The sequence below is a fragment of the Choloepus didactylus genome, chromosome 14 (genome assembly GCF_015220235.1).
Source record: "Choloepus didactylus isolate mChoDid1 chromosome 14, mChoDid1.pri, whole genome shotgun sequence".
In the NCBI taxonomy this organism is placed as follows: domain Eukaryota; kingdom Metazoa; phylum Chordata; class Mammalia; order Pilosa; family Megalonychidae; genus Choloepus; species Choloepus didactylus.
Genome location: NC_051320.1, coordinates 10,991,376 through 11,018,325, shown reverse-complemented (window position 1 = coordinate 11,018,325; position 26,950 = coordinate 10,991,376). Strand labels below are relative to the sequence as shown.

The 26,950-nt window shown below is 38.9% G+C and overlaps 1 protein-coding gene across 4 annotated transcripts in view; it reads right to left on the bottom strand.

The window, feature by feature from the left end:
- Positions 1-5,762: 5,762 nt before the first annotated feature.
- The window catches only part of RGS20 (regulator of G protein signaling 20), a 76,306-nt gene continuing 55,118 nt past the window's right edge, over positions 5,763-26,950 (bottom strand). For all 4 annotated transcript variants that reach the window (XM_037802903.1, XM_037802901.1, XM_037802902.1 and 1 more), the window contains exons 3-5: positions 16,653-16,739; positions 8,666-8,900; positions 5,763-6,867 (exon numbers count right to left, since the gene is read on the bottom strand). In XM_037802903.1, the coding sequence (XP_037658831.1) occupies positions 6,679-6,867; positions 8,666-8,900; positions 16,653-16,739 (511 nt within the window). In that variant the 3' untranslated portion in view covers positions 5,763-6,678. The remainder of the gene's footprint in view (positions 6,868-8,665; positions 8,901-16,652; positions 16,740-26,950) is intronic.

Below are 26,950 nucleotides of genomic sequence, written 5' to 3'. Positions count from 1 at the left end.
CAAGCTTTCAGTCCCCAGTATTAGTGAGAACATCAGCAACAATCCATTACCTGGATTACTTTTAATCCTTACAGCAATGCTAGGGAATAGGGTATCACTATTATCCCTATTTCTATAGACGAGGAAACTGAGGCCCACAAAGGCTAAGTAGCCAGTGCCACACAGTAAGTGGAGGAGTCGGAAAGCCTTCACTGCTGTTCTCTACTGCCCAGGAAGGAAATAGAAAAAGAGAGGTGAAAGAGTAAGAACTAGGAGAGCACCTTGGACGACACGGGGGTAGCACTTCAAGTAAAGAGTGAGCCATGATGTCATGAAGCTCAGCAGTCCACTAAGCTAAGGCAGGGAGGGGTCACCTTTAGAGCATTTTTGGTGAGGTGGAGTAGTTGAAGGAGTGACTGGGGAGATGAGGAAATAAAGACAGCAAATGTAGACTGTTGTCAAAAGTCCGGGATGAGAGAGAAGAGTGAGTGGGTGGAATGTGATGTAGACTGGATTTTAACTGGAGAAGCTGAGTATGTGCAGGGTGTGGGGATAATCCAAGGTGAAGTTGACAATATAGGAAAGAGTGGAGAAAATCAATAGAGGAAAGTTCTAGATAAAGACCATTTCATTTAACGCTGTTGACCATGGTCTATTTGAAACACCCCATTTATTGTCCTATCCCCACATGTTCCTGGCTTTCTTCTTACCTGTATTGAGCTGGTGATTTCTAAATCTCTTTTGGGAGCTCTTGTTTCTTTGTCTGTCCTTGCAAGGATTTCTTCTCAGCTCTCTTGCCATTACTCTTTCCAGGCAATCTGATTCATCTACATGCTGAAAAATCCTACATCATTATCTCTAGCCTAGAATCTTGACCAGTTCCCCCACCCAACTGATTTTTAGACATCTTGTATATCCCACAGTTACCTCATACTTGGCTTGCCCATAACTGGACTCATTTGGGATTGCTTCAGTCACTGATACCTCCCACCCCCACCCCCCCACCCCACTGCCCCAAACACACTTCTTAGGTTCTAGCTTTGGTGTCACACCGGAATCTTTCTGTAAGCCCGGTCTTAGGACCTCACATATGGTATTGTCATTGTCATCACTATGTCTGTCTGCCCTCCTTGAATGTGAACAGTTGGAGGACAGGGTCTGTATTTTCATCACAATTATATCCTCTTTGTTTTTAAGACAGTGTCTTGAACATAAATGCTCCATTATATTTTAGTGAAATAATGAGAGTGGAAGACAAGGACATCTAAGGGGTTAGCACCTTCTCGGGCTGGTCTCAAGGAACAAGACAAGATGCTGATCTACACTCATTTGGAGGTTAGGCAGGAAGTCGAGAGAGGCTAGAAACAATTTTCATAGAAAAGCAGGAGGTAAGATGGATTGCTGAGAGGGTACAGCAGGGGGCGAGGAGCTTGAGAGAGTGGAGAAGATCCAGTAGGTCTGCACAAGGGGCCAACGAGAGGTAATGGGAGGCTAGACAAATATGGTGTGTGGGCCCCTTGCAAATTAGCCCACTACTCAAATCATTCTGGATTTTAGCTCTTTCATGCTATTTCTTTTGGGATGTCTTTAATCTTTTCATTTTGAATGTCTTTCATTCTCATTTCGTTTTTGATGTCTTTCCCATTTACTACACTGACGGGTTTCTTCAGGATGATTGAGGCCTACAAATACGTATTTTTACCTGTCACTTACAGAGTTACTCCATTTGTGGATGATAAAAATATTGGGATTTAGAACCTTGAGGACATAAATGCTTAGTGAAATAAGCCAGACACAGAAAGACAGATATTGTATGATTTCACTAATATGAACTACCTAGCAAAAATGTAAGCTCAGAGTCTTAAAATGTAGAATATGGGGTACCTAGAGATAGAAGGAAGTTAGAGAAGGGGGAGCAGTTACCTAATATGTACAGAATTATTAACGAGGTTGAACTTAAATGTTTGGGAATGGCTAGAGGTCATGGTAGCTCATTATTGGGATTATAAGTAATAGTGCCATACTGTAGGTAAATTTTATTGAAAGGGGTTGTTTAAAGTCATGTATATCACCAATTAACACTACAGATACAAGTAAGTTCTTGCATGAACTACTAGAAATGAATGACACTTGTACAAAGAGGTATTAATAGAGTTGTATATAGGGAAAATTACCTTTTGCAAGCTACAGACTATACTTAACAGTAATATTTTAATTTTTTTTCATCAACAGGTGTACCACACCAATACTAGGGGTCAATAATAAGGGGAGGATAAAGGATATGGGGTGTTTTGGGTTTTCCTTTTTTGTGTCTGTTTTCTCTTGGGAGCAATGAAAGTTGTCTAAAATTGAGTGAGATGATAGCACAACTAAGTGATGATACTATGAGACACTGATTGCATACTTTGGATGGAATATATAGGGTATGTGAATATACCTCAATAAAATCTGCAGGTTAAAAACAAAATAGGAGACTCATCTAAGATGGTGGCATAGAGAGGAGGTGAAGCTAGTTAGTCCCACTGGAACAACTAATAAACAACCAGGAACAATTAGTAAATAATCTGGAATAACTATGGGGGGACAAACATGACCATCCACTCATCTTACACCAACCTGAATTGGGAGGAATGCCCGAGATTGCAGCATAAAATCTGTAAGTAACAACTGCGGATCCAAACTGGGAGCCCCCTCCCCCCACGGCCCAAGCTGCAAAGTCTCTAGGTGCTAGAGAGCAGCTCTCCCCGAGTAAGTGAATACAGCTCAGCTGAGCTCCAACTGGGGTTTTTAATTAACAAACATGGACTGGCCAGTACAAGCGACGAATCCCCAACAAGCAGACAGAGGCTTGGGGTGATGACTAATCTTGGAGAGCCAGAGGGTGGCTGCGGACTGGCCCTGAAGGGGGCTTTCTGCCCTGTTTTGGCTCAGTGAAGAAAGCTTCAACCATTTTCAGTTCCCAGTGCTGTGACTCAGAGAAGGGTGGAGATAGCACAGGCAGAGAGAGACCATTCAATGCTAATGACCTCTCCCTAGGGGGTCTATCTTCTCCAAGAGGAAAGGGGTGGGGCCCAGCTCTACTACCTGCCTTCCATTCAGAGCCAGACCCCAGAGCCTGGGGGAAAACAGCCATGGGCTATACCTTATACCAGTCTGAAGTTACAGGCTGACAGGCACCACCTGCTGGGCAGAAAAGCACAGTGACCTGAGGCCTCACAGGGTGTATCAATTTTCTAAGACATACCCTCAGGGAAACCAGATACTGAATAGTTCTTCCTTCTGGGAGCAGAGCCTGTTTTGGTTTGGGAAAATTGATTGGGGTAACCAAGGAAACCATGCCTAGACAACAGAAAACTACAACCTACACTAAGAAAAACGAAGTTATGGCCCAGTCAAAGGAACAAACTTACACTTCAATTGAGATACAGGAATTTAAACAACTAATACTAAGTCAATTCAAAAAGTTTAGGGAGGATATGGCAAAAGAGATGAACCGTATAATGAAAACATTGGGTGTACATAAGGTAGAAACTGAAAGTTCGAAAAACCAACTTGCAGAATCTATGGAAATGAAAGGTAGAACACTAAAGATGAAAGACACAATGGAAACATACAACAGCAGATCTCAAGAGGCAGAAGAAAACACTCAGGAACTGGAGAACAAGGCACCTGAAAGCCTACACACAAAAGAACAGATAGAGAAAAGAATGGAAAAATATGAGCAACATCTCCAGGAACTTAAGGACAAAACAAAAAGCAAGAATGTACATGTCATGGGTGTCCCAGAAGGAGAAGAGAAGGGAGAAGGGGCAGAAGCAGAAATAGAGGAAATAATCAATGAAAATTTTCCATCCCATATGAAAGACATAAAATTACAGATCCAAGAAGTGCAGTGTACCCCAAACAGAATAGATCTGAATAGGCCTACACTAAGACACTTAATCAGATTATCAAACATCAAAGATAAAGAGAGAATCCTGAAAGCAGCAAGAGAGAAATAATCCATCACATACAAAGGAAGCTTGATAAGACTATGTGTGGATTTCTCAATAGAAACCATGGAGGTAAGAAGGAAGTGAGGTGATATGTTTAAGATATTGAAAGAGAAAAACCACCAACCAAGAATCCTATGTCTGGCAAAACTGTGCTTCAAATATAAGAGAGAGCTTAAAATATTCTCTGACAAACAGACAATGACAGGAAACACTAAAGGAAGCACTGCAGACAGAAAGGAAAAGACAGGAGTGAGAGGTTTGGAAAACAATTTTGGGAGATAGTAGCACAGCAATGTAAGTACACTGAACAAAGACGACTGTGAATATGGTTGAAAGAGGAAGGTTGGGACCATGTGGGACACCAGAACAAAAGACGAAGGATAAAGACTGGGACTGTGCAACTCAGGGAATCCTAGGGTGCTCAACGATTGTAATAAGTGCTACAAATATGTTTTTACATGAGGTAGAACAAATGAATGTCAACATTGCAAGGTGTTAAAAATAAGGTGAGATGGGGGGAAAATACAATCAATGCAAACTAGAGACTATAATTAATGGAAATATTGTATTATGCTTTCTTTAATATAACAAAGGCAATATACCAAAGCTAAATGCATATGGGGGGTGGGGTGGGAATAGGGGAAGGGTATGGGACTCCTGGCATTGGTGATGTTGTCTGACTCTTTATTCTACTCTAGGTTAATGCTATCTTTCCTTTTGGTGCTTTCTTGCTGTCATGTTTTCTCTTTCTCTTTCTTTTCTTTTTCTTTTATCTCTCTGCCTTCTTAGACTCTTCCTCCTTTGTGGAAGAAATGTAGAAGCCCTTATATAGATAGTGGTGAACACATAAATATGTGACTATACAGGGAACCATCGATTGTTTACTTAGGACAGAATGTATGGTGTGTGAACAAAACCGTCTTAAAAGAAATGGGTTGATGAAGAAACCTTGAGGCCACTATATTGAGTGAAGTAAGACAGACACACAAAGGCAAATATTGCAGGGTCTCACTGATTTGAACTAATTATAATATGTAAACTCATAGACATGAAATATAAGTTACAAGGATATAGAATGAGGCTAAAGAATGGGGAGCAGTTGCTTATGAGCAGAATGTTCAACTAGAGTGAACTTAAACATTTGGAAATGGACAGAGGTGATGGTAGCATGTTGCGAGAATAACTAACAGTGCTGAATGGTGTGTGAATGTGGTGGAAAGGGTAAGCTCAGAGTCACGTATGTCACCAGAAGGAAAGTAGGAGGTTAAAAGATGGGAATGTATAAAACAGTGAATCTTGTGGTGGACAATGTCTGTGATTAACTAATACAAATATTAGAAGTCTCTCTCATGAACTAGGACAAATGTATGACATTATAACTAGAAGTTAATAATAGAGAGGCATATGGGAAAAAATATATACCTATTGCAAACTATATACTACAGTTAGTAGTATTTTAACTTCTTTCATCAACAGTAACAAATGTACTATACCAAAACTATGAATCAGTAATGGAGGGGGGGTTGGTTAAAAGTATGGGATGATTTGAGTTTTCTTTTTTTGACTTTATTTCTTTTCTGAAGTAATGAAAATGTTCTAAAAATTGAAAAAAATAATTGTGTTGATGGATGCACAGCTGTATGACAGTACCATGGGCAACTGATTGCACACTTTGGATCTCTGGATAGTTGCATGGTATATGAACAATCTCAATTAAAATATATATATATATATATATAAACAAACAAACAAAAAAACCCCACAAAATGGTGGGATCCAAAGGCAGAATGTAGTCTTGGAGCTTAAAGGTATCTTATGTGTACCTGTACTTACATAACCTTCCATGTCCCAAATACTTATCTATGAAGAAAAAAATAAGGATTGAGATAAAACTCTTCTTATGCTTTATTTTTTAAAAGAGTGAAAATGCTCATATTCATCTCAATAATAAAAAAATGGAAATTTGCTGATTTGAAAGCAGTATTGTAAACACGACCAAACTGTGAACATAAAAAGTCATTCTTCAGGTTGGCAAATTCTGATATTAAAATAATGGTAACTTTTCTCAACAAGAATCTCCTCAGCACTGCTCTCCCCAAACATTTGAGACCGACCCACTTCAGCTTTACATTAACCATATACAGATATACACACACACATGTATGTACATACAAATACATTCTAAGATAAGTGGAACACCATTTTCTACAGGTAGTGTCACATCTTAACAAAATGTGAACTTGGGACTGGTAATGGCACCGATAAGTGATGTTATCAAAACTGAGCTCGATGGAAGGAAGGGGCAGCAGAGAAACACTTAGAAGGTTCTTTCCTTTGGGGGAGAGTAATTGGTGGCTGAATTCATGCAAAACAAAAGTGGTCCTGTCTGCTCCAGAGTCCGTACACGCCCCAAGCAGGACGGAGCCTTCTGCTTCCTTTGCTGTTGAGAACACACTACTGTTACTGTAAATGTAAACAGACTATCTTTCTAAAACAACCCTATCCCATTTTTTTCTCAAGAGCATCGCTAATGAGGGCTGCAGGTTACCGGGCGAACAGCCAGCCCTCTGCAGAGGGGCGCTGTAATCACAGCAGCCCGAGTGTTACTCCAGGGCAGTGCACTCCTACCTCTAATTTCCCTGCACTAGAGGTCGTCCGCGAGGTCTCGTGGTACTTTATTAATAATAAATAGAGGTGAAAACTCCTACGCTTCGACGGACTTCTCAGATAACGACCGAAGCAGATCCTTGTAGAGCGCAGAGTTCATGAAGCGGGGGTACGAGTCTCTGTGCATCAGGGTGTAGATCTGCAGCTGCGCGTCATCGAACGTGTGCGGGGACGGCTGCACCATGTTCCGATCGATGACTTCCCGGACCCGGGAGTCCACGCTGACCTGGGGGTGCAAAGACACAAGGCCGGACTAGTCACTTGGCTGTGTGAGTTCATTCCAAACTCCCACCATTTGGTTTTTAAAAAATCCCAGACCAAAAAAGGGCACCCCCAAAGCCCAAACTGCTGCAAGAGAAATGACAGGCGTAATGAACAGGGGCTCTCAAACCTCAGTGGCATCCAAAGCCCTGGAGGGTTTGTTAGACGCAGACCCGGGCCTCACCCCCAGAGCTCCCGACTCAGCAGGCCTGGCGAGGGGCCCGGTAATTTGTGTTCTAGAAGGTTCTGGGTACCACTGAAAGGGGATAACGGTTGGAGAACCACCGATGTAGAAAATCACCACACTGGTTTGCTTTATAAATGATTATATTGGGTCCTCTGAAGAAAAAAAGGTAGCATGCACAGACCTACCCCTTGCTAACTTCTTAAGGATATGGGGGCTACAACCTGGGGGTCCTAGAGCTTCAGCACAGCCAAGAAATGGTAGCTTTCTGGGTATTGTTGCCTGGCTGACCTGTAGGATTGGGAGCATCCTCAGAAGCAACGTGCAAGAGTTAAAATCATGGGCTCTGTAGTCAGATACCTGGGTTTCAAAGCCAGCCCAGAAACTAATTAATGGGGCCTTGGGTAAGGTGGACTCTGTGCTTGCTCTCCTGAACTCGGCTAGAAAGTGGGGATGATGATTTTATTTTTCTGATGAGGATTTAATGAGAATTTATTTAAAGTGCTTGGAATCTATTAACCCTTCAGTAAATGTCGGCTATTATTACTCTGATCTGCTGCTCACTCTCCACCAGATTGTCTCATAGACCAGGGCTCAGACTTTTTCTCCCTAGGACACCAGACAGACGTCAGCATGGCCCCAGTCCTCTCGATGCTCCGGTGCCTGCACCTTTTCTAAACTCTTATCCTGCCTCTGAAGGAACTGGAAGCAAACACTCTGGTTGCACCCAAACACTCATACTTACACCGTGCAGGTGTTTTCGGATCTTCATCCCGGGCTGCTCTGGTCCAATTCCTGGTGTCTCCATCCCGTGAGGTTTTAGTGATGTAGTTCTCATCATCTGTGGCCCTTCCAACAGCCTTCCTCACGCACCTTCTCGTTCCTGCCCCACCCCCTGCTGATGCCCCCCTCTTCCTTCTACCACTCTTCCTGGTGGCTGGGTCCGTCTGTCCCACCCGTTTGTGAGCTCCTCCACCGGAGAGGCCCTATTTTATGAAACTTATGGTTTTTGGCACCACACAGTAAGAGATGACAGAATGATTTTATAATTAGGGCCACAAGGCCCTGAATTTTGAGACGAAATCTAGCCTCCTGGATTTCAGATTTGAAGAAACTACAGATCTGGGAGGTTGAAACTTGCCCACCTTTCCTCATCTAATAATTTCTCTGAAATAAATGAGGTCACCTTAGGGAAAAGCTTTGCACCTCAGGATCATTTTAGTGATGCTATTATTATATAAAATAAAAATACCCTTATAAGTAGTTTGAGCAGAAGAAAAGGATAACTTTATTTAAAGAAATGTGTAAAGGGTATAAGATTTTGAGCAATATTAACTGAAACAGACTATGCTTTCTTGAGAATTTGATGAAGGTTATGGATACTCGTTTCCAGAAAAAGGTACAGAATTTTTCACAAAGTTCAAGGGGCACTCATAGTCAAAACCCCCTACTATGTGCAGCGTGTGGAACACTTTTCTAGTTTGGAGCAGCTGTAACTGCAGGTTGCACACGAGCAAACACTTAAGGGGTTAATATTACTCAACCATCTCGATGGAGAAAACCTTTGGGGGACACACACCTCTTTAGGAGAAAGAATCGAAATGTAGTCTTCATAGATTATCCTCGCTTTCTCTTCTATGATGCCTTTATTAGCTTCTTTTTTCAGTTCCTCACAGGCCAACCAGAAAAGCATATTATCTTCGCTGAATTCTGTTCGGAGGAACTCGCGGAAAGCGTTTCTCCCTGCTGGTGTGATCATTAGCTTGTCAAACGATTGGGCCCAGGCGCTCACTTCTTCCAGAGTTGGAGTCGGGCTTAGTGGGGAGCAAAAGGGAAGGGGGAAAAGGGCACTGTGTTATTGGTAGTTTATTTGAATGTCACTACATAAATTTTTTTATTTACGCAGCATAAATCTTTTTCCCCGTTGAGAATGAAAATGTATGCACTTTGGTCCCTTTAGGACTAAGAAAGCAGCGTTGGGTAAAAAACGAGTATGACGCTTTCAGATCATTTAGAGGATCACACAGCTACTGCCAAAATATTTGCAAGCCAATTTGCTGGAATAACTGCAAAGAACGTGGTTGTTTACATTTAATTTATGAAAGTAAAGAAAAACCCCACAACCATCTGGCCAAACCCCCTCCCCTACCCCTAACCAACTTTTGAGACTTCTCCCCTCCCCTGTTAGATCCTGTCCAGGATCACGTATTGCCTTTAACTGTCATTGTCTCTTTAGCTGTTTTTTTGTTTGTTTGTTTTTTTTAATTGTGGGAACATATATACAACATGAACTTTCCCATCTCAACCCCTCCCAAGCACATCTTTCAATGGGATTAATCACATTCACTATGTTGCAGTATCCTCACCATCTTCCATTACTAAAACTTCCACATCCCCCCAAACAGAAACCCAACACCCATTATTCATTAACTCCCCGTTCCCCTTGTAGTCCCATCCCCGGTAACCTATACTCTAATTTCTGTCTCTATGGGTTTATATATTCTCTAATATTTTCATTGTGGTTACCATGGGGCTTAAATTTAACATCTCAAAACCATAAAAGTAGTGTTGCTTTGATACCAACTTAACTTCAATAGCATACACAAACTATACGTCTGTATCCCTTCAACCCCCCCACCTTTATGTATTTCTTGCACAAATGACATGTTTATTAGGAGTCCAAAACCACTGATTTCTCATTACATTTAATGCATTTGCGTGTCTGACCCTGTAGGAATAAAGAGTGGAGTTACAAACCAAAAATACAGTAGTACTGGCATTTATGTTTACCATGTTGTTACCTTCATGGGAGATCTTTATTTCTATTTCTGTTATTTTCTATCGTCTTTTCCTTTCAACTGCAGAACTCTCTTTAGAATCTCTTGTAGGGCTGGTCTAGTGGTGACAAACTCTCTCAGCTTTTATTTAGCTGTGGATGTCTTAATACCTCCTTAATTTTTTTATTATTATTATTTTTTACAATTTCAGTTATTTCCTTATTGTGAAATGTAAGACATATACAAAAAGATGATAACTTTAAAGTACAATTTAATGACTAACTATAGAACCAATTTCAAAGAATGTTATGGATTATAGTTCTACCATTTCAGTTATTTCCTTCTAGCTATTCTAATACCCTAGCATCTAACATATATATTTATATTAAAAAAAAGAACGCCCAGTTAGTTCTCCTTATCCACAGTAGCTCTGTTCTCTAGAATAGCCACATACTATGAATTGGCAATACTAAGCCATTGCCCCTAAGGAAAATAGAGGGTTAGGTTACTGTGAGCTTCTGCTCACAAGATTTCCATCAACCGGTCAATACTAACCTTGTTTTAGGCGTGTTTTGGTTTAAAGACACATTAGTTAATAGTTCACACTGAACTCAAGGCCAACAGTGCTCCAACTCATGTGTTGAACGACGCTCATCTAACATTCAAATTTTCTCCATAAGGCACATCACAGCCTTCTTGTTTCAGGAACACTAGACAGTACTTCAGCCCTGTGCTTGGGGGCCTTTTTTTTTTTTTTAATTCAGTTTTATTGCGATATATTCACACACCATACAATCATCCATGGTGTACAATCAACTGTTCACAGTATCATCATATAGTTGTGCATTCATCACCACAATCTATATTTTTTTATTTTTTGGCTTCAAACAACAGAAATTTATTCTCGCACAGTTTTGGAGGCTTGAAGTCTGAAATCAAGGTGTCACCAGGGCCATGCTCCCTCTGAAAGCTCTTGGAAAGAATCCTTCCTGACTCTTTGTAGCTTCTGGTGGGTCCTGGAAATCCTTAATGCCCCTGTGGCTGCATCACTGCAATCTCTGCTTCTGTCATCACAAGGCCTTCTTCCCTACGCGTGTCTCCTTTATGTCTCTGCATACAAATCTCCCCCTCCTTTCTCTTATAAGACACAAGTCATTGGATTTAGGGCCCACCCTAATCCAGTATGAACTCATCTTCAACTGATTACATCTGCAGAGGCCCTATTTTCAAATAAGGTCACATTCATAGGTATCAGGGATTATGAGTTAAACATATCTTTTTTGGACGACACCGTTTAAACAATGGCACACCAATACGGACCCAGATTTCACTTTCTTTTCTTTCTATTCTTCCTGGCTGGATGGCTAGACATCTTGAAATTGTTGATGAAGCCTTTAATATATTTTCAGAAACTCCCAGCTATTATCTTTTTTTAAAATTCAGTTTTATTGGGATATATTCACATACCATACATTCATCCATGGTGTACAATCAACTGTTCACAGCACCTTCATATAGTTGTGCATTCATCACCCCACTCTAATTTTGAAACTTTTCCTTATACCAGAAAGAATCAGAATAAGAATAAAAAATAAAAATAGAAAAAGAACACCCAAATCACCCCCCCCATCCCACCCTATTTTTCATTTAGGTTTTGTTCCCATTTTTCTACTCATCCATCCATACACTGGATAAAGGGAGTGTGATCCACAAGGCTTTCACAATCACACTGTCACCCCTTGTAATCTACATTGTTATACAATTGTCTTCAAGAGTCAAGGCTACTGGATTGGAGTTTAGTAGTTTCAGGTATTTACTTCTAGCTCTTCCAATATATTAAAACCTAAAATGTGTTATCTACATAGCGCGTAAGAATGTCCATCAGAGTGACCTCTCGACTCCATTTGAAATCTCTCAGTCACTGGAGCTTTATTTCATTTCATTTTGCATCCCCCTTTTTGTCAAGAAGATGTTCTCAATCCCATGATGCCGGGTCCAGATTCACCCCCAGGAGTCATATCCTGCGTTGCCAGGGAGATTTACACTTGGGGGCCTTTTAAACAGCAAAATATCCAACAAAAGGCACAAAAATGTGAAAAAGCATGGCACTAAATATACCATGAAAAGGATGCATGTTTAATCTGAGAGCTGAAAGAAGGCAGAGTATCACCTCATTCGACCTAGGCTGGGCCACGTGTATCAGGCGACGCAAACTTTTCACCTCTCTGCACCTGTCCACGATTGACTGGGAAAGCACCAGGCATACTGATTTTGACGTTACAAATGAATTTTAGCAGTAGCCAAATTCACAGATATCGAAAACCCAAATAATGCAGTTTGACAGTATATAATATAAATGAAGGTTATGAAGCGTGACAACAAAATGAATACCTATGAATTCACCATTTAACTTAAGAACTGGCACATTATGAACAAAACAGCATTTACCTGTGCACTATATCCACAACTGTCCACACTCTACAGCCCACTCCCCAACCAGCCACAGAGGGAACTGGAATTTGTGCTTCCCCTTTTTTAGTTTATGTTTTTAAAAAATTCTATTTTAATTGTACTGAGGTTAAAAAAACGGTCTGTTCACTTGAGGACAATTTAGTGTGCTGAGTCCTCTATCACAGGACTTGCCTGTATGAAGTTTGTTACTGCAGAGGAGAGGCTAAGCCTACTTATAATTGTGCCTAAGAGTCTCTCCCGAGTACCTCTTTGTTGCTCAGATGTGGCCCTCTCTCCAGCTAAGCCAACTCATCAGGTGATCTCACTGCAATCCCCCTTCGTGACACCTGACTCCCAGGGGTGTAAATCTCCCTGGCATTGCAGGATATGACTCCCAGGGATGAGCCTGGACTCGACATTGGGATTGAGAACATCTTCTTGACCAAAAGGGGGATGCAAAATGAAACGAAATAAAGTTTCAGTGACTGAGAGATTTCAAATGGAGTCAAGAGGTCACTCTGGTGGGCATTCTTATACACTATATAGATATCCCTTTTTAGGTTTTAGTGTACTGGAATAACTAGAAGTAAATACTTGAAACTATCAAACTCCAAACTAGTAGCCTTGTTTCTTGAAGACGATTGTATAACCATGTAGCTTACAATGGGTGACAGTGTGATTGTGAAAGCCTTGTGGATCACACTCCCTTTATCCAGTGTATGGATGGATAAGTAGAAAAATGGGGACAAAAACTAAATGAAAAATAGGGTGGGATGGGGAGAATGATTTGGGTCTTCTTTTTTACTTTATTTTTTAATTCTTATTTTTATTCTTTCTGGTGTAAGGAAAATGTTCAAAAATAGATTGGGGTGATGAATGCACAACTATATGATGGTATGTGAACAGTTGATTGTACACCATGGATGATTGTATGGTATGTGAATATATCTCAGTAAAGCTGAATTTAAAAAAAAGTAACTCAAGATTAAAAAAAGAGTCTGTTTAATAATGAACCTTATCCTTTTTCCTTACCCTTTCATTTTTTACAGTTTTTACACACACACACACACATATCCCTAAAATATATACTATTTTTTTTAACTTTATAGAAATTGTTTACTAAATGTTGTCTTCTGCCTCTTGCTTTTTCACCCAATGTTATTAATACATGGAAGCAGTATAAAATAGGAGTTAAAAGCAGACTCTGAAGTCAGGCCATTTGAATTGAAATCTCAGCTCTATTTCTGCAAAGCTACCACTCACTTCTCTGTGCAAAGCAGAAAAAGGCAACCCCTCTCCACGTGGGGCACAGCTCTGCAAGAGGAGGCCTGGCAAGGGGAACACAGCCTGTGTTTGAGCCTGCACTTGCCCTGCTGCTGCCGCCAGCTGTCTATGCACAGCTCTGGGTGTTCTCCTGCACAAGTTCCAAGACCATGGGCTAATTTAATTACTTAATCCTTCTGGGAAAATAGTAGTACCAACTTCACAGAGTTGTGAAGATTAATCAAATTCACATATATAAGGCACTTAGTTCTTGGCACTTGGTGCTGTGTGTTAATTATTATTATAATTATTTTAGCTACTCTAGCTATTTGTTTGGTATATTTTTTTCTGCTTACTTTTGCCCCTTTCATTTCCCATGGTTTTAAATTATTTGGGCTTGTCTCTACCACCTTTTTGTCTACTGTTTGGTAATTTAGTTCTTATTTTTAACTTAGAAGTTAGGCACTATTATTACTTTATAAAGATGATATTTGTTTAGATCCACTTACACTTGCACCAGCGGCTTTGCTCGTCTTTCCTTCTAGCAATTCAGACCTTCCTTCTGGGATCAGTTTCTCTCTCCCTGAAGTTATCCTGCACAGGTTCTTTGTATGTCTGTTGCTAAACTCTCTCTTTTTGTTTATCTGCAAATGACTTTCTTTCCTCCTTATTCCTGAAAGATAATTTTGCTGGATAAATTCTAGGTGGACACTGATTTTTGCATAATATTTTGATGATTTTGTTTTCTGATGCCCAGAACTGCTGCTGAAAAGGCTTCTTATAATCTAATTCTTGTTCTTTTGTAGGTAACATTGTTTTTGCTCTCTGCTTTTAAACTCTGCTCTTTGTCACTGGTATTCTGCAGTTTCACTACAATTATGTCTAGATATAGGTTGCTTTTCATTTATCTCACTTGATAAATGATTAGACAGGTAGACAGATAAAGAAACAGATTAGATAGATATAGATAGATGATAGACAGACAGATTCATGTCTTTCATCAGGCCTGGAAAAGCTTATTCATAATTTCTTACCTCTTCTTTTAGTCTGGGACTCTGATCGGATGAATGTTAGATTTTCATCATTCTAGCCTCCATTTAGTTTAACTTCTTTTTCATATTCCCATCTTCTCATCACTCACCCTTTTTGGGTAATTTCGGGTTCATTAGTTATTCCCATAGCAGTATCTAATCTGCTGTTCAAATCATCCACTGAATTTTTTTAATTTCAAGAATCAATTTTCATTTTTAAAAGTTCTAGTGTATTCTTTTTCAAATCCTTCTGGTCATTTAAAAAAAAGCGTTAACAATGTTTAATCTTTTAGAGGTTAGATTACTTTCTTTACTTATCTATTGTTTAATTTTTTTTCTTAAGTTAAACATTTTATTTTGAGATAATTGTAGATGCACATATCATGGCAATAAATAGTAGAGAGAGATCTTTTACCAAGTTTTCTTCCCTGATAACATCTTGCAAATCCATAGCACACTACCACCGACATCTTGCTCATTTTTGATAGTTGAATTTTGCTTACTCGCTTTTGTGATTCCACCTTTTATTTCCTACAACATTTCCTGGACAATTATTTTATATTTTGCAACAAATAATTCTCACATCTGATGCCCTTTGGAATCTAAATCTGAGTATTATTTCTACTGACTCTCATTTGTGCTGGGTTGTTTCCTAAAGTTTGGCCATCTTTGACCAGGAGCTCATATTGGTTGGTCTTCATCCATGGGGAAACTGGGACCAAAGTCAAGGATGTTTTCTTTCCTCCAGAGAGGATGTGTGTTTGCTTCTTCTGAGACCCAGGACTACTTCAGCAACCTAAAACATCCTTGCTTAATCTGAGAATCCCCACCCCACCTCTACTTCTGCCTCAAGCAATGGTGCCATCAGCATTTGCCCTTAGGGAAAACCCTCCTTTTCTATGCTTAACAGTCACTACTCAGGCATTAGCTTACTTTTTTTTTTTTTTTGCTCTGTCTTTTTTGGCTACTCAGTGATTTTCCATATTTTCTGGGGACACAGAAATGCAAAAAATTATATTTCATACAAAATCTGTTATCTGTGTTGGGAAGGCCCTTCTGAACTCTTATCTATTCTGTTGTACTACTAAAAGCTCTCTTTTAAGTTTTCAGAGGTAAAAGTTGTAATCCCAAGAATTTCGTACATAGTTGACTTGTCCTAATCATGTGAAGGTTATAGAAAAACTTTTTTTACATGGACAAAGGGTCAAATGTAAAATGCACATCCTCTTTGGTGGGCACTTTTATGCACAATATAGACAACCCTTTTTAGGTTCTAATGAATTTGAATAGCTAGCAGTAAATACCTGAAACTATCAAACTACAACCCAGAACCCATGAATCTTGAAGACAATTGTATAAAAATGTAGCTTATGAGGGGTGACAATGTGATTGGGAAAGCCACGTGGACCACATTTGTCCAGTGTATGGATGGATGAGTAGAAAAATGGGGGCCAAAAAAAAAAAGGCACCCAGGGTTATTTTTTACTTTGTTCTTTTTCACTTTAATTTTTATTCTTATTATTTTTGTGTGTGTGGTAATGAAAATGTTCAGAAATTAATGTTGGGGATGAACACACAATTATATAATGCTACTGTGAACAACTGAATGCACTCTTTGTATGACTGCATGGTATGTGAATACATCTCAATAAAAATGAATTTAAAAAAAAGTGCACATCCTTTTCTTGAAAACATATCTTGAAGATGGATTACAACTGGCCCAGCAGTGAAATATAAATGAAAAGCTCAAGACCAGAAAAGTTGGTTACAAAAACCAGAGTTGTCAGCAGAGAAAGCACATAGAGAGGTCTAAATAATAGTTTCAAAACTATCGTTTTTCAGTACAACTGTGTGTAAATGCATGAAAAATTCCTTTAAGGTTATATAAAGAAAACTATTGGTGACATTATATCTGGAGATCAGGACAGGGTCTGATATAATGCGATCAATTAGAAAAACTGTGTTCTGTTGAAACGTAATAAAAGACTATAAATAAAATTGGCATTTCTGTCAATTGGGTGAGTTTAATAAAATGAGGTTTCACCTTTCTTCACATGTTGGGAGCTCTTCTGTTCTGAGTTCATGGGAAGCCCTCCTGGGTCTCTGATCTTCTTGGTTTCTGACAGTGAGACTGCAAGAAACGCAACATTCACACATCAGTAGAGATCGGGCTATATCAAGGAAGTATCCTCTACACATTTTAAAGATAACTTCAGGTCCCCAAGTAGGATTTCTTCCTTTTCTTGGGAAAAAAAAAAAAAAAGACCTTGTTTGGTTTTCTTAAGAAAACCAAAAGCATGACGATAAGATAACATTAACAAGGTAAATCGTATTTATAACATTGTGGCCTAACACTAATTGAGAAATAGTTAGACATTATGCTCAATTACATGTAGAAGAGTAATTTTTTCCCCATAAAAACATATTTGTTTAAAAAAAATGATTAAATTCTCCTGGTTTTGATTCCAGTAAAAAAATGGAGGTTTTATATACTTACAGGCACACAAACAAAAGTATTAGAGAAAATGAGATCTGTGCACAATCAAAATCTACAATTTTGATTTCCAGAGAGTTTGTTTCCTTATATCCGTTTCGTACATACCTTTGTGAATTTATCCCAAGTATTTCTGTTGTTACTGGAAGTGGAATTTTCACTTCCATCTCATCTTGTTTGCAGATATGAAGGCTATTAATCTTTAATAGCTTTACTGAGCTATTGTTGACATATCATAAAATGTATCCATTTAAAGTGTACAATTTAATGGTTTCTAGTATCTGTACAGAGTTGTGCAGCCATCAAAATACGCTAATTTTTGAACATTTTCATCATAATCACCCCAAGAAGAAACCTGGAACCTAAACCACTCATTCCTTGCTCCCCGTCTGCTTCCCACTCCACCAGTCTGAGGCCAATTCCACTCTACTTTCTGTCACTGTAGATTTGCCTATTCTGCATTACACAAAATGTGGTTTCGTGTCTGCCTTCTTTCACTTAACATATTTTCCAGGTTCTTCCCCATTGTAGCATCAGTCAGTACTTCACTGCTATTACCGGCAAGTAGGATTCTATTGAATGGATATACATTTCGCTTCTTCATCCATCATTCGGTGGATATTTGAGTTGTTTCCCCTTTTTGGCTATTATAATAATGTGGCTATGAACATTCCTGTACAAGTTTTTGGTGAACATCTGTTTTCATTTCTCTTGGGTAGATACCCAGGAGTGAATTGCTGGGTCATGTGGCAATTCTGTGTTTCACATTTTGAGGGACCACAGATTGGCTGCACCATTTTACATTCCCATCGCATGTACGAGGGTGCCAATTTCTTTACATCCTTGTCAACACTTATTATTTTCCTTGTCAACCTAGTTGGTGTGAAGAGATATCTCACTGAGGTTTCAATTTGCATTTCCCTAATGACTAATGATGTTGAACAGCTTTTCATGTTACTGTTGGCCATCTATAAATCTTCTTTAGAGAAATGTCTTTATATCTTTTGCCCCTTTTTAAAAAACAGGACTGTCTTTTAAATATTGAATTGTAAGGGTTCTGTATGTATTTTGGTTCAAGTCCTGAAGGCAATTAATTTTTATACTAATTTTATAGCCTTCTTTACAGAATTCTTTTGTTTGCATCAGTTCTAGCAACAATCCTCTTGAGGTTTCCAGGTGTACTTTCAGATCATCATCTGCAAACACAGAGTTTTATCTCTTTTTCCCCTCAATTCATAGGCCTCTAATTGTTTTGTTTTTTTTTTTTTTTTGTCCAATTGCATTAGACAGTTAAATTCAGTGTTAAAACAGTAATGCTTTTAGTGTTTCCAACAGATTTCAAGATGAATTCTTATTATTGATTATATTTGTGTTTGCTCTATCTTGCCAGTAGTGCTGAATTATCTTTATCCTTTTTATCCTCTTATTATATCCTTTAATTATACTGTTCCTGAACACTTTTTACTCCATTTTATAAAGACTGCCATCCTATTTTCAGCACAACTGCTTTATCAGTTTTATTCAGATAATGCAACAGGGAATATCTGTGTTTTGTGTGAGTGTGTCTATTTGTCTTTAAATGCACAAATCATTAGAAATGCAGCTCTTTCAACTTTTTGCTTGCAAGATATAAGGACTAAAAGGTCTCAGTAAATAATGGTTCCTTAAAAAAACAACAAAAACTTGAGTGGCATCTTGGCATTCTCTCTGCATGAGCATTAAAATTGCATTACTTCCTAGGCTCTTCTGTAAACAGGACCCATTACTGCACAGTGGGTATGAGAAAGTAACAAGAAAAAGAAATCCTGGATTTGACACAAAATTCCTAAGATAAATCGGAGCCATGTGTGAACTAAATAATGCAAAATTTATTTGAGCTTTGACATTTTTTCCTCATCTCATTTTGTTTTCTAAAGTAGGAATATTTTTTAAGGAGATGTGACCTTGAAAAAGTGAAAACTATATTTTGTGTCAAGTACACTTTTCCTTGGTCTATCATGACTGTTGGAGCAGAACAAGAAAATGTGGATTTTCCACCACGTTTTAGAAATATTCAGTAACTGAAGACCCATGGTTAGGGATATTTTGGTAACTTTTTGAGATACAAAGAGGAAAAAATTCTTCAACCTTCCAGGGAGAAAAAAAGAAGTTTATTTTCAAGGAGAAAAACCATGGCTGACTCCCTTTGTAGCACTAAATTCCAGAAGGAATGGAGCAGAGTTTTAAGAATGATTAACACCTGGGCTTAAAAACCAGATTACCATTTACCTCTATTAAAAGATGGACTCTATTACGTATATCAACATGGATAAATTTCAGAAGCATAAGCTGAGAGAAAAAAACTCAAGGAAATTAAATATTAAAACAGTTGAAGTTTCCTGTGTACTTTTCTTCCAGCTCACCTCCCCCTCTCTCTTCCCAAAAGATAACCAGTTTGTCATTCAGTGCTTGCAGTCATGTTTATATATGGAGCGTATTTCATAACCATAGTTTCCAACTTTATAGAAAAGGTATTATGCAATGTATATTGTTTTATAATCTGCTTTTTTTTTTCACCAGCACATGAAGTTAAGTGCTTTATGGTTGGGGTGGTTTGGAGGCTGTATGTACCCCAGAAAAATAATGTTCTTAAACTTCTTCCATTCCTGTGGTGTGGACCCAATGTAAGTAGGACCTTTCAATGAGGTTACTCCAGTTGGGTGTAGCCCAGGATGGGTCTTAATCCTATTGCTGGAGTCCTTTATAAGCAGAATGAAACTCAGAAAGAGAGAGAGAAAGCCATAGGAATCAAGAAGCTGAAGATCAGTGGAACCAGGAAGAGAAGCGAGAGGCCAGGAGAGGTCTCCATGTGCATTGCCATGTGACAGAGGAGCAAGGACCAAGGATCACCAGCAGTCAACCCCAGAGCACCACAGTCTTTTGGAAGAAAGCATTGCCTTGATGATGCCTTGATTTGGACTTCATCCTAGCTACAAAACCATGAGCTAACAAAGTCCTGTTGTTTAAGCCAACCCATTTCATGGCATTTGCTTAAGCAGCCAAGAAAACAAAAAAATGGTACTATACTATACCACCATATATGTATCCATTCTCCCATTCATGAACTTCAGAGCCATTTTCAGTTTTTGCAATCATATTAATTCTGCAGTGTCTTCTTGCACGTTCCCGTTTGCATGTGTGTGAGTTTTTTTCTAGGAAAAGGGTGTACACTTGCAAATGGAATTGCTGTTCAAAGGCTACGCACACATCTTCAGCCTTACCAGACACTGCCAAACTGTTTTCCCAGTAGTTTTACCACTTCACACTCCTTCTGACAGTGTCTGAGTGTCCCCATTTCTTCATGCTTTCCCCTAGCACATAATATTAACAGATTTTTAAACTTTTTGCCAGCCTGATAGGTATGAAGTGCTATCTCATTTCAATCTTCATTTATCTGATCCTTGTTACGTAGGAACACACATAGATTTTCTTTTCTGTTTCATTTCTTTACTTTTCTTTTGGTTGTTATTTTCTTAGTTACTTCCTACAGTTCTTTATATATTCTGGACATATCCAGAATTCTTTCTCTGTTAAACACATTGTAACTACCTTCTCCTAGTAATTTTATCTTTTCATTTTATTTTTGGTATCTTTTGTGAAACATTTTTTAAAAAGCTTTCTTGAGAAATAATTCACATACCATACAATATACTAATTTAAATAGATAATCCAATGACTTTCTGTATAACTACAGATTTGTGTAACCATCATCATGATCAATTTTAGAACATTTTCATCATGCCCAAAAGAAACTCTGTACACATTAGTAATTGCTCCCCATTTTCCTCCAGTCCTAGGTAACCCCTAATCTATTTTCTGTCTCTGTGGATTTGTCTAGTCTGGACATTTCTTAAAGCATTTTTGTTTCTTTTGTGACTGGCTTCTTTCACTTAGCATGTTTGCAAGGTTCATCCATGTTGTAGTACATATCAGGGCTTCATTGTTTTTTATAGTTGGATACTTCCTCCATTGTATGTATGTTCCACATTTTCTTTATCCATTTGTTCACTGATGGACATTCAGGTTGTTTCCAGTTTTTAGTATAATGAATCATACTACAGTGAACATTCATGTACAACATTTTGTATGAACATAAGTTTTCATTTCTCTTGTTAAAAGCACATTTTTACATTTTAATTTAGCCAAATTTACCAATCTTTTCCTTTTATAGGTTTTGCCTTTTTTTCTTATTTAAAGTACTTCTTCCCAACACCAAAGTCATAAAGATAATGATCCTATACTTTTTTCTTGGCTGTTATTCACATTTAGGCCTTTAAGCCATCTGGAACTGTTTTTTTGCTGGGGTGGTAGAGATTTGATTTTCATATACAGTGCCATGTAGGAACATAAATCTAATTTATTCCATATGGATGCTACATGGGACTTTTCAAAGCAAAAACCAAGAAAGTCCTGGGCCAACTGATATATAATCTACCCTAGAAAAACCCTAATACCAAGTATCCTGGGATTTTTTGAATAGTTCATGCTTCCATTAGTTCATGCTTTCATTCATTCATGCCGCCTTTGTTACAAGTTGTTAAAGTTTCCTATATTTCTTTTATTGTCTTCTATTGATGTGAAAACCAAATGTGTCATTTCTGGACTAATAATGAATACCATTAAATTTTCTTAACAAAGGCTGCAGTGATTTGATTTGTCCATCATTGACATGAAGTTACATGTTGAGAGCTTTGGTTTTACACTTTGAACGCAGAATTAAAGACTACATCTTTTAGTTGCGTTTGACCCTTTTTGTGTCCGACAAGGTGTCTTACTCTCCAGGATTCCCTCTGTGTTTCCTTTTTGCCTGAAGTCCATTCTTTTTCAGTTCTTTTAAGGAGGGTCTGTAAGCAGCCACCTCCCTTGGCCTTGGTATGTACAAAAATGTCCTTATTTTACCCACATATTTCCATTGCAGTTTGAATAAGTTTCAGTTACTTTTCTCCAGCATTTTGAAGATATAGCTCTGTGGTGTTTTTTTTGTTTTGTTTTGTTTTGTTTTGTTTTGTTTTAATTTTATTTTGAAATAAATTCAAACTTACAGAACAGTTGCAAAAACAATAAAAAACCCATACACAGAACTCCAGCATACCCCTCCTCCCTCCGCCGATACACCAACTTTAACATCCTGTCACACCACCATTTCTTTCTTTCCCTCCCTCCCTCCCTCCCTATCTATCATCCATCATCTACTGCTCTGTCTTCTGAATATATGAGAGCTAGCTGCACCCATCCTTGAACAAACAATATAATTTACATATACAATTCCCATGAACAAGAACATTCTTTTATGCAATCCCATTAAGCGCAGCTAAGAAGTTCAAGAAATTCTACATTGATACAAACCTTACATTCTATATTACCTTTTCTTTTTCCTTATGTCCCAACTGTGTCCCTTCAAGCCTCCTCTCCTCCATCCTCAGATCCCATCCAGGATCATCCTTGGCATTTAATTGTCATTGCCTATTTAGACTGTCTTTGTCTTTTTTTTTTTTTTTTCAATTATGGAAACATATATATAGCCTAAATCTTCCCATTCCAACCCCCCCAGCATTCCATTAGTATGATTAATCACATTTAGAATTTTGTAATGCTATCACCTTCCCACCATCCATTACTAGAAATTTCCCTTCACCTCAGACAGCAACCCTACACTCATTTCTTAACTCCCCATTGCCCCTTCCCCCACTTCTTGTAACCCATAGTCTACTTTTCATCTCTATGGTCATATTGTCTGATAATTTGTGTTTACTGTGGGGCTTAAATTTAACCTCTTTAATCTATAACAATCTTGTTTTTCTTTCATGCCAACTTAACTTCAATAGGGCACATAAACTATGTTCCTATACTCCTCCATTATCCCACCTTTATGTAGTTCTTGTCAAAAATTACATATTTTACATTGAGTCCAAAACCACTGATTTGTCATTAGAGTTTATGTACTTTATATCCTGCAGGAGGTAAATAGTGGAGTTAAAAATCAAAAATTATTGACTTCTATTTGTATTCCATTGTGGTCAGAGAATGTGCTTTGAATATATACAATTGTTTTTTGTTTTTTTTTTTTTTAATTTATTGAGGCTTGTTTTATGTTCCAGCATATGGTCTACTCTGGAGAAAGATCTGTGATCACTAGAAAAGAATGTATGTCCTGGTGATTTGGGATGTAATGTTCTATATATGTCTGTTAAATTTTTCTATATCTCTCTCTCCTTTCTTTGTTTCTCTGTTGGTAGAGTTCCCTTTAGTATCTGAAGTAGAGCAGATCTTTCATTGGCAAAATCTCTCAGCATTTGTTTGTCTGTGAAAAATTTAAGCTCCCTCTCATATTTGAAGGAGAGTTTTGCTGGATAAAGTATTCTTGGTTGGAGATTTTTCTCTCTCAGAATTTTAAATATGTCATGCTACTGCCTTCTCGCCTCCATGGTGGCCACTGGATAGTCACTACTTAGTCTTATGTTGTTTCCTTTGTATGTGATGAATTGCTTTTCTCTTGCTGCTTTCAGAACTTGCTCCTTCTCTTCAGTATTTGACAGTCTGATCAGAATATGTCTTGGAGTGGGTTTATTTGGATTTATTCTATTTGGAGTTCACTGGGCATTTATGTTTTGTGTATTTATATTGCGTAGAAGGTTTGGGAAGTTTTCCCCAACAATTTCTTTGAATACTCTTTCTAGACCTTTACCATTTTCTTCCCCTTCTGGGACACCAATGAATCTTAAATTTGGATGTTTTATTTTATCTATCGTATCCCTGAGATCCATTTCGATTTTTTTGATTTTTTTCCCCATTCTTTCTTTTGTTCTTTCATTTTCTGTTCTGTGGTCCTCTTGGACATTGAGTCATTGTTCAACTTCCTCTAATCTTGTATTATGAGTATCCAGAGTCTTTTTAATTTGGCCAACAGTTTATTTCCATAAGATCTTCTATTTTTTTATTTACTCTTGCAATTTCTTCCTTATGCTCTTCTAGGGTCTTCTTTATGACCTTTATATCCTGTGCCATGCTCTTCTTCATGTCCTTTATGTCCTGTGCCATACTCTCATTGTTTGATTATAGGTCTTTGATTAATTGCACCAAGTACTGCGTCTCTTCTGATCTTTTGATTTGGGTGTTTGGGTTTGGGTTCTCCATATTGTCTGGTTTTATCATATGCTTTAAGATTTTCTGTTGTTTTTGGCCTCTTGGCATTTGCTTTACTTGACCTCTAATTTGTCAGATCTACAGCTTGATGGCATACACTTTCTCTAACTAGCCAGCAGATGGCATCCGCGAGTCACCTATTCCCCTCAAGTCAGTTCTCCTCAACTTTGTGTTTGTGGTGTGTGGGGATCTGATTCTTGTGGGGTTCAATTGGTGCAATAAGTTTGGGTGTGTTTTTGGTGCTGTCTGCCCTGAATGTGGGGCGTGTGTCTGGGTGGTTAGGGAGGCAGGGCAGCTTTAATAGTCAAACCTCCCAGGTGTTCCTGGAGATTTAAGGCTGTTGCAAGAGTCTAAGCCTTCATTTCAGTCTCGCCACAGATCGTCTCTGCTGCTGACCCACTAGTCCTTGGTATTGGCGTAGGGTCCCTGGGATTTCCGAGCGGGTCGCCCTTCCGAGCTGTGTGCTTCCAGGACCTCTCTCTGTGGTGTTTTATATGCATGCATAATAAGTGCTATTATGATTACTGGGTCTAGGTGAAGGTTCATATTTTATTTGCCCTCCCTAGTACTAACTGGAAGAGCCTGCCCTGAGATCTGCCCCTCCTGCTACTCTTACACCATCAGTACAAAATCAGGCCAAGATCCCAGCCTCCTGTCCCCTCTCATCAACTGGGAACCACACCACAATGGGCAATCCTTGAACATCTCTGACCCTCATCTCCATCCAGCACTGAGATCTACTGGCAACATAAACGAGGGGAGAAGGTGCACACAGCCACAGGCTCTGCACTGGGCACCCCCGTGTTTTTGCAGCCGACCACCGGAGCTTCTCCATCAGTCTCCTAGCTGGTTGTCTGGACTCCTGCTTGGAGCCGGAGTCTTGCCCTGAATGCCAGACTGCTTACCTTTGGTCATCTCCACCACCCGCGTGTTCCTACTTGCCATCTGGGGTGCTGCCCTGGATTCACAGACTCCCCAGTCCTTAGATATTCCTATTGCTGTGATCCATCCACTAGACTGACCAGGGGTCAACCACACTTTCCTAGACATTTCTTTTTTAAAAAACAAACAAACTTGTTTATTGTAGTAACATATATATAGCCCAAAACTTCTCATTTTAACAACTTTCAAGTGTACAATTCAGTGGCATTAATCATTTTCAAAATCTGTCCTACCATCACCCACATCCAACTTTTTCATCACCCCAAACAGAAACTAAATCCGTTAAGCAATAACTCTCTCTTCCCCCCGCCCCCATACCCCATACCCTACAGCTCCTGGTAACCTGTAATTTACTTTCTGTTTCTATGAAATTTTCTATTTCATGAAAGTGAGATCATAAAATATTTGTCCTCTTGTGTCTGCTTATTTCACCCAATATGATGTCTTCAAGGTCCATTCATGTTGTAGCATGCATCAGAATTTTGTTCCTGTTTATGGATGAATAATATTTTGTTGTGTGTGTATGCCAGACACTTCCTCCCAGAGACCAGTTCTATCAGTTCTATACCACTCTTATTGATTGGTCTCTTCTTTTTTCTTCTTTTCCAAGACATAGTGAGGGCTTCGTCTAACTTTTGGCTAAGCCTACATGGATTTACAATAACTTAATTGCCTAAAGCTGTACACAAATTTGGCTGACACGGAGCACCATACAAATATCCAAGATTTTAGAGACACAACCTAACTTCCCTGTGATTTTTATGTGTAAACTGTATACATTTCTTCATGCCTTTAACTGTAACGCAAAAAGTCATGACTACTTCATGTTCATCATATACCTCTTTCATTTCAGCTGTGGTTGTGTAACTTCCTCCACTCAGGAATTCAGCCTACACTTTTAGATTTCTCTCTCCATTTTAAGCATATATTTGGCATTTCTCTTTATTAAAAAACTAAAGTAAATAAAACAGAGGAGCCGAAGATGAAATCCTGGTCCTCTATACTTCATAACTCTAGCCTTAAGGTTCCATCTCAAATCCTAACTCCTCACCCTACAGCCTTTATTGCAAATTATAGTGCTCTGAGCTCACCCATTTCTAAATATCCAGGCTCTGTTTCTGCTCAGATGTTGCTATGAGATCACAGACTGTCTTACAGGACTCCTTTGGTTGTTCAACATACCTAAGGATGATTTCAGGGATTTGAATACGAGTCCTGCAAACGCTAGAATGTTTATCTTCTCTCTCTCTCTCTCCCTCCCTCTCTCACTCTTTTTGTTTTCTTTTTGGAGGGTTCTGTATTACTTTCCTGGGGTTGCTATAACAAAGCACCACAAATTGGGTGGCTGAAAACAACAGAACTTTATTCTCTCACGGTTCTGAAGGCCAGATGTCTGAAATCAAGGTGTCAGGAGGGCCTGCCCCCTTGGAAGGCTCTCGGGAAGAAGCCTCCCTTGTCTCCTCCCAGCTTCCCGTGGTCCCCGGTGCTCCTTGGCATCATCTGACTTGTGGCTACGTCACTCCAATAGCTACATCTGTCATTACAGGACCTTTCCCCTGGCACAACTGTGTCTTTCTGTCTAAATTCCCCTCTTTGTACAAGAACACTAGTCATATCACATTTAGAGCCCACCTGCATTCAGGGTGACCTCAACTTGATTGCATCTGCAAAGGGCCTTTCTCCAAGTGAGGTCCCATTCACAGGTACCAGGGCTAGGGCTCTGT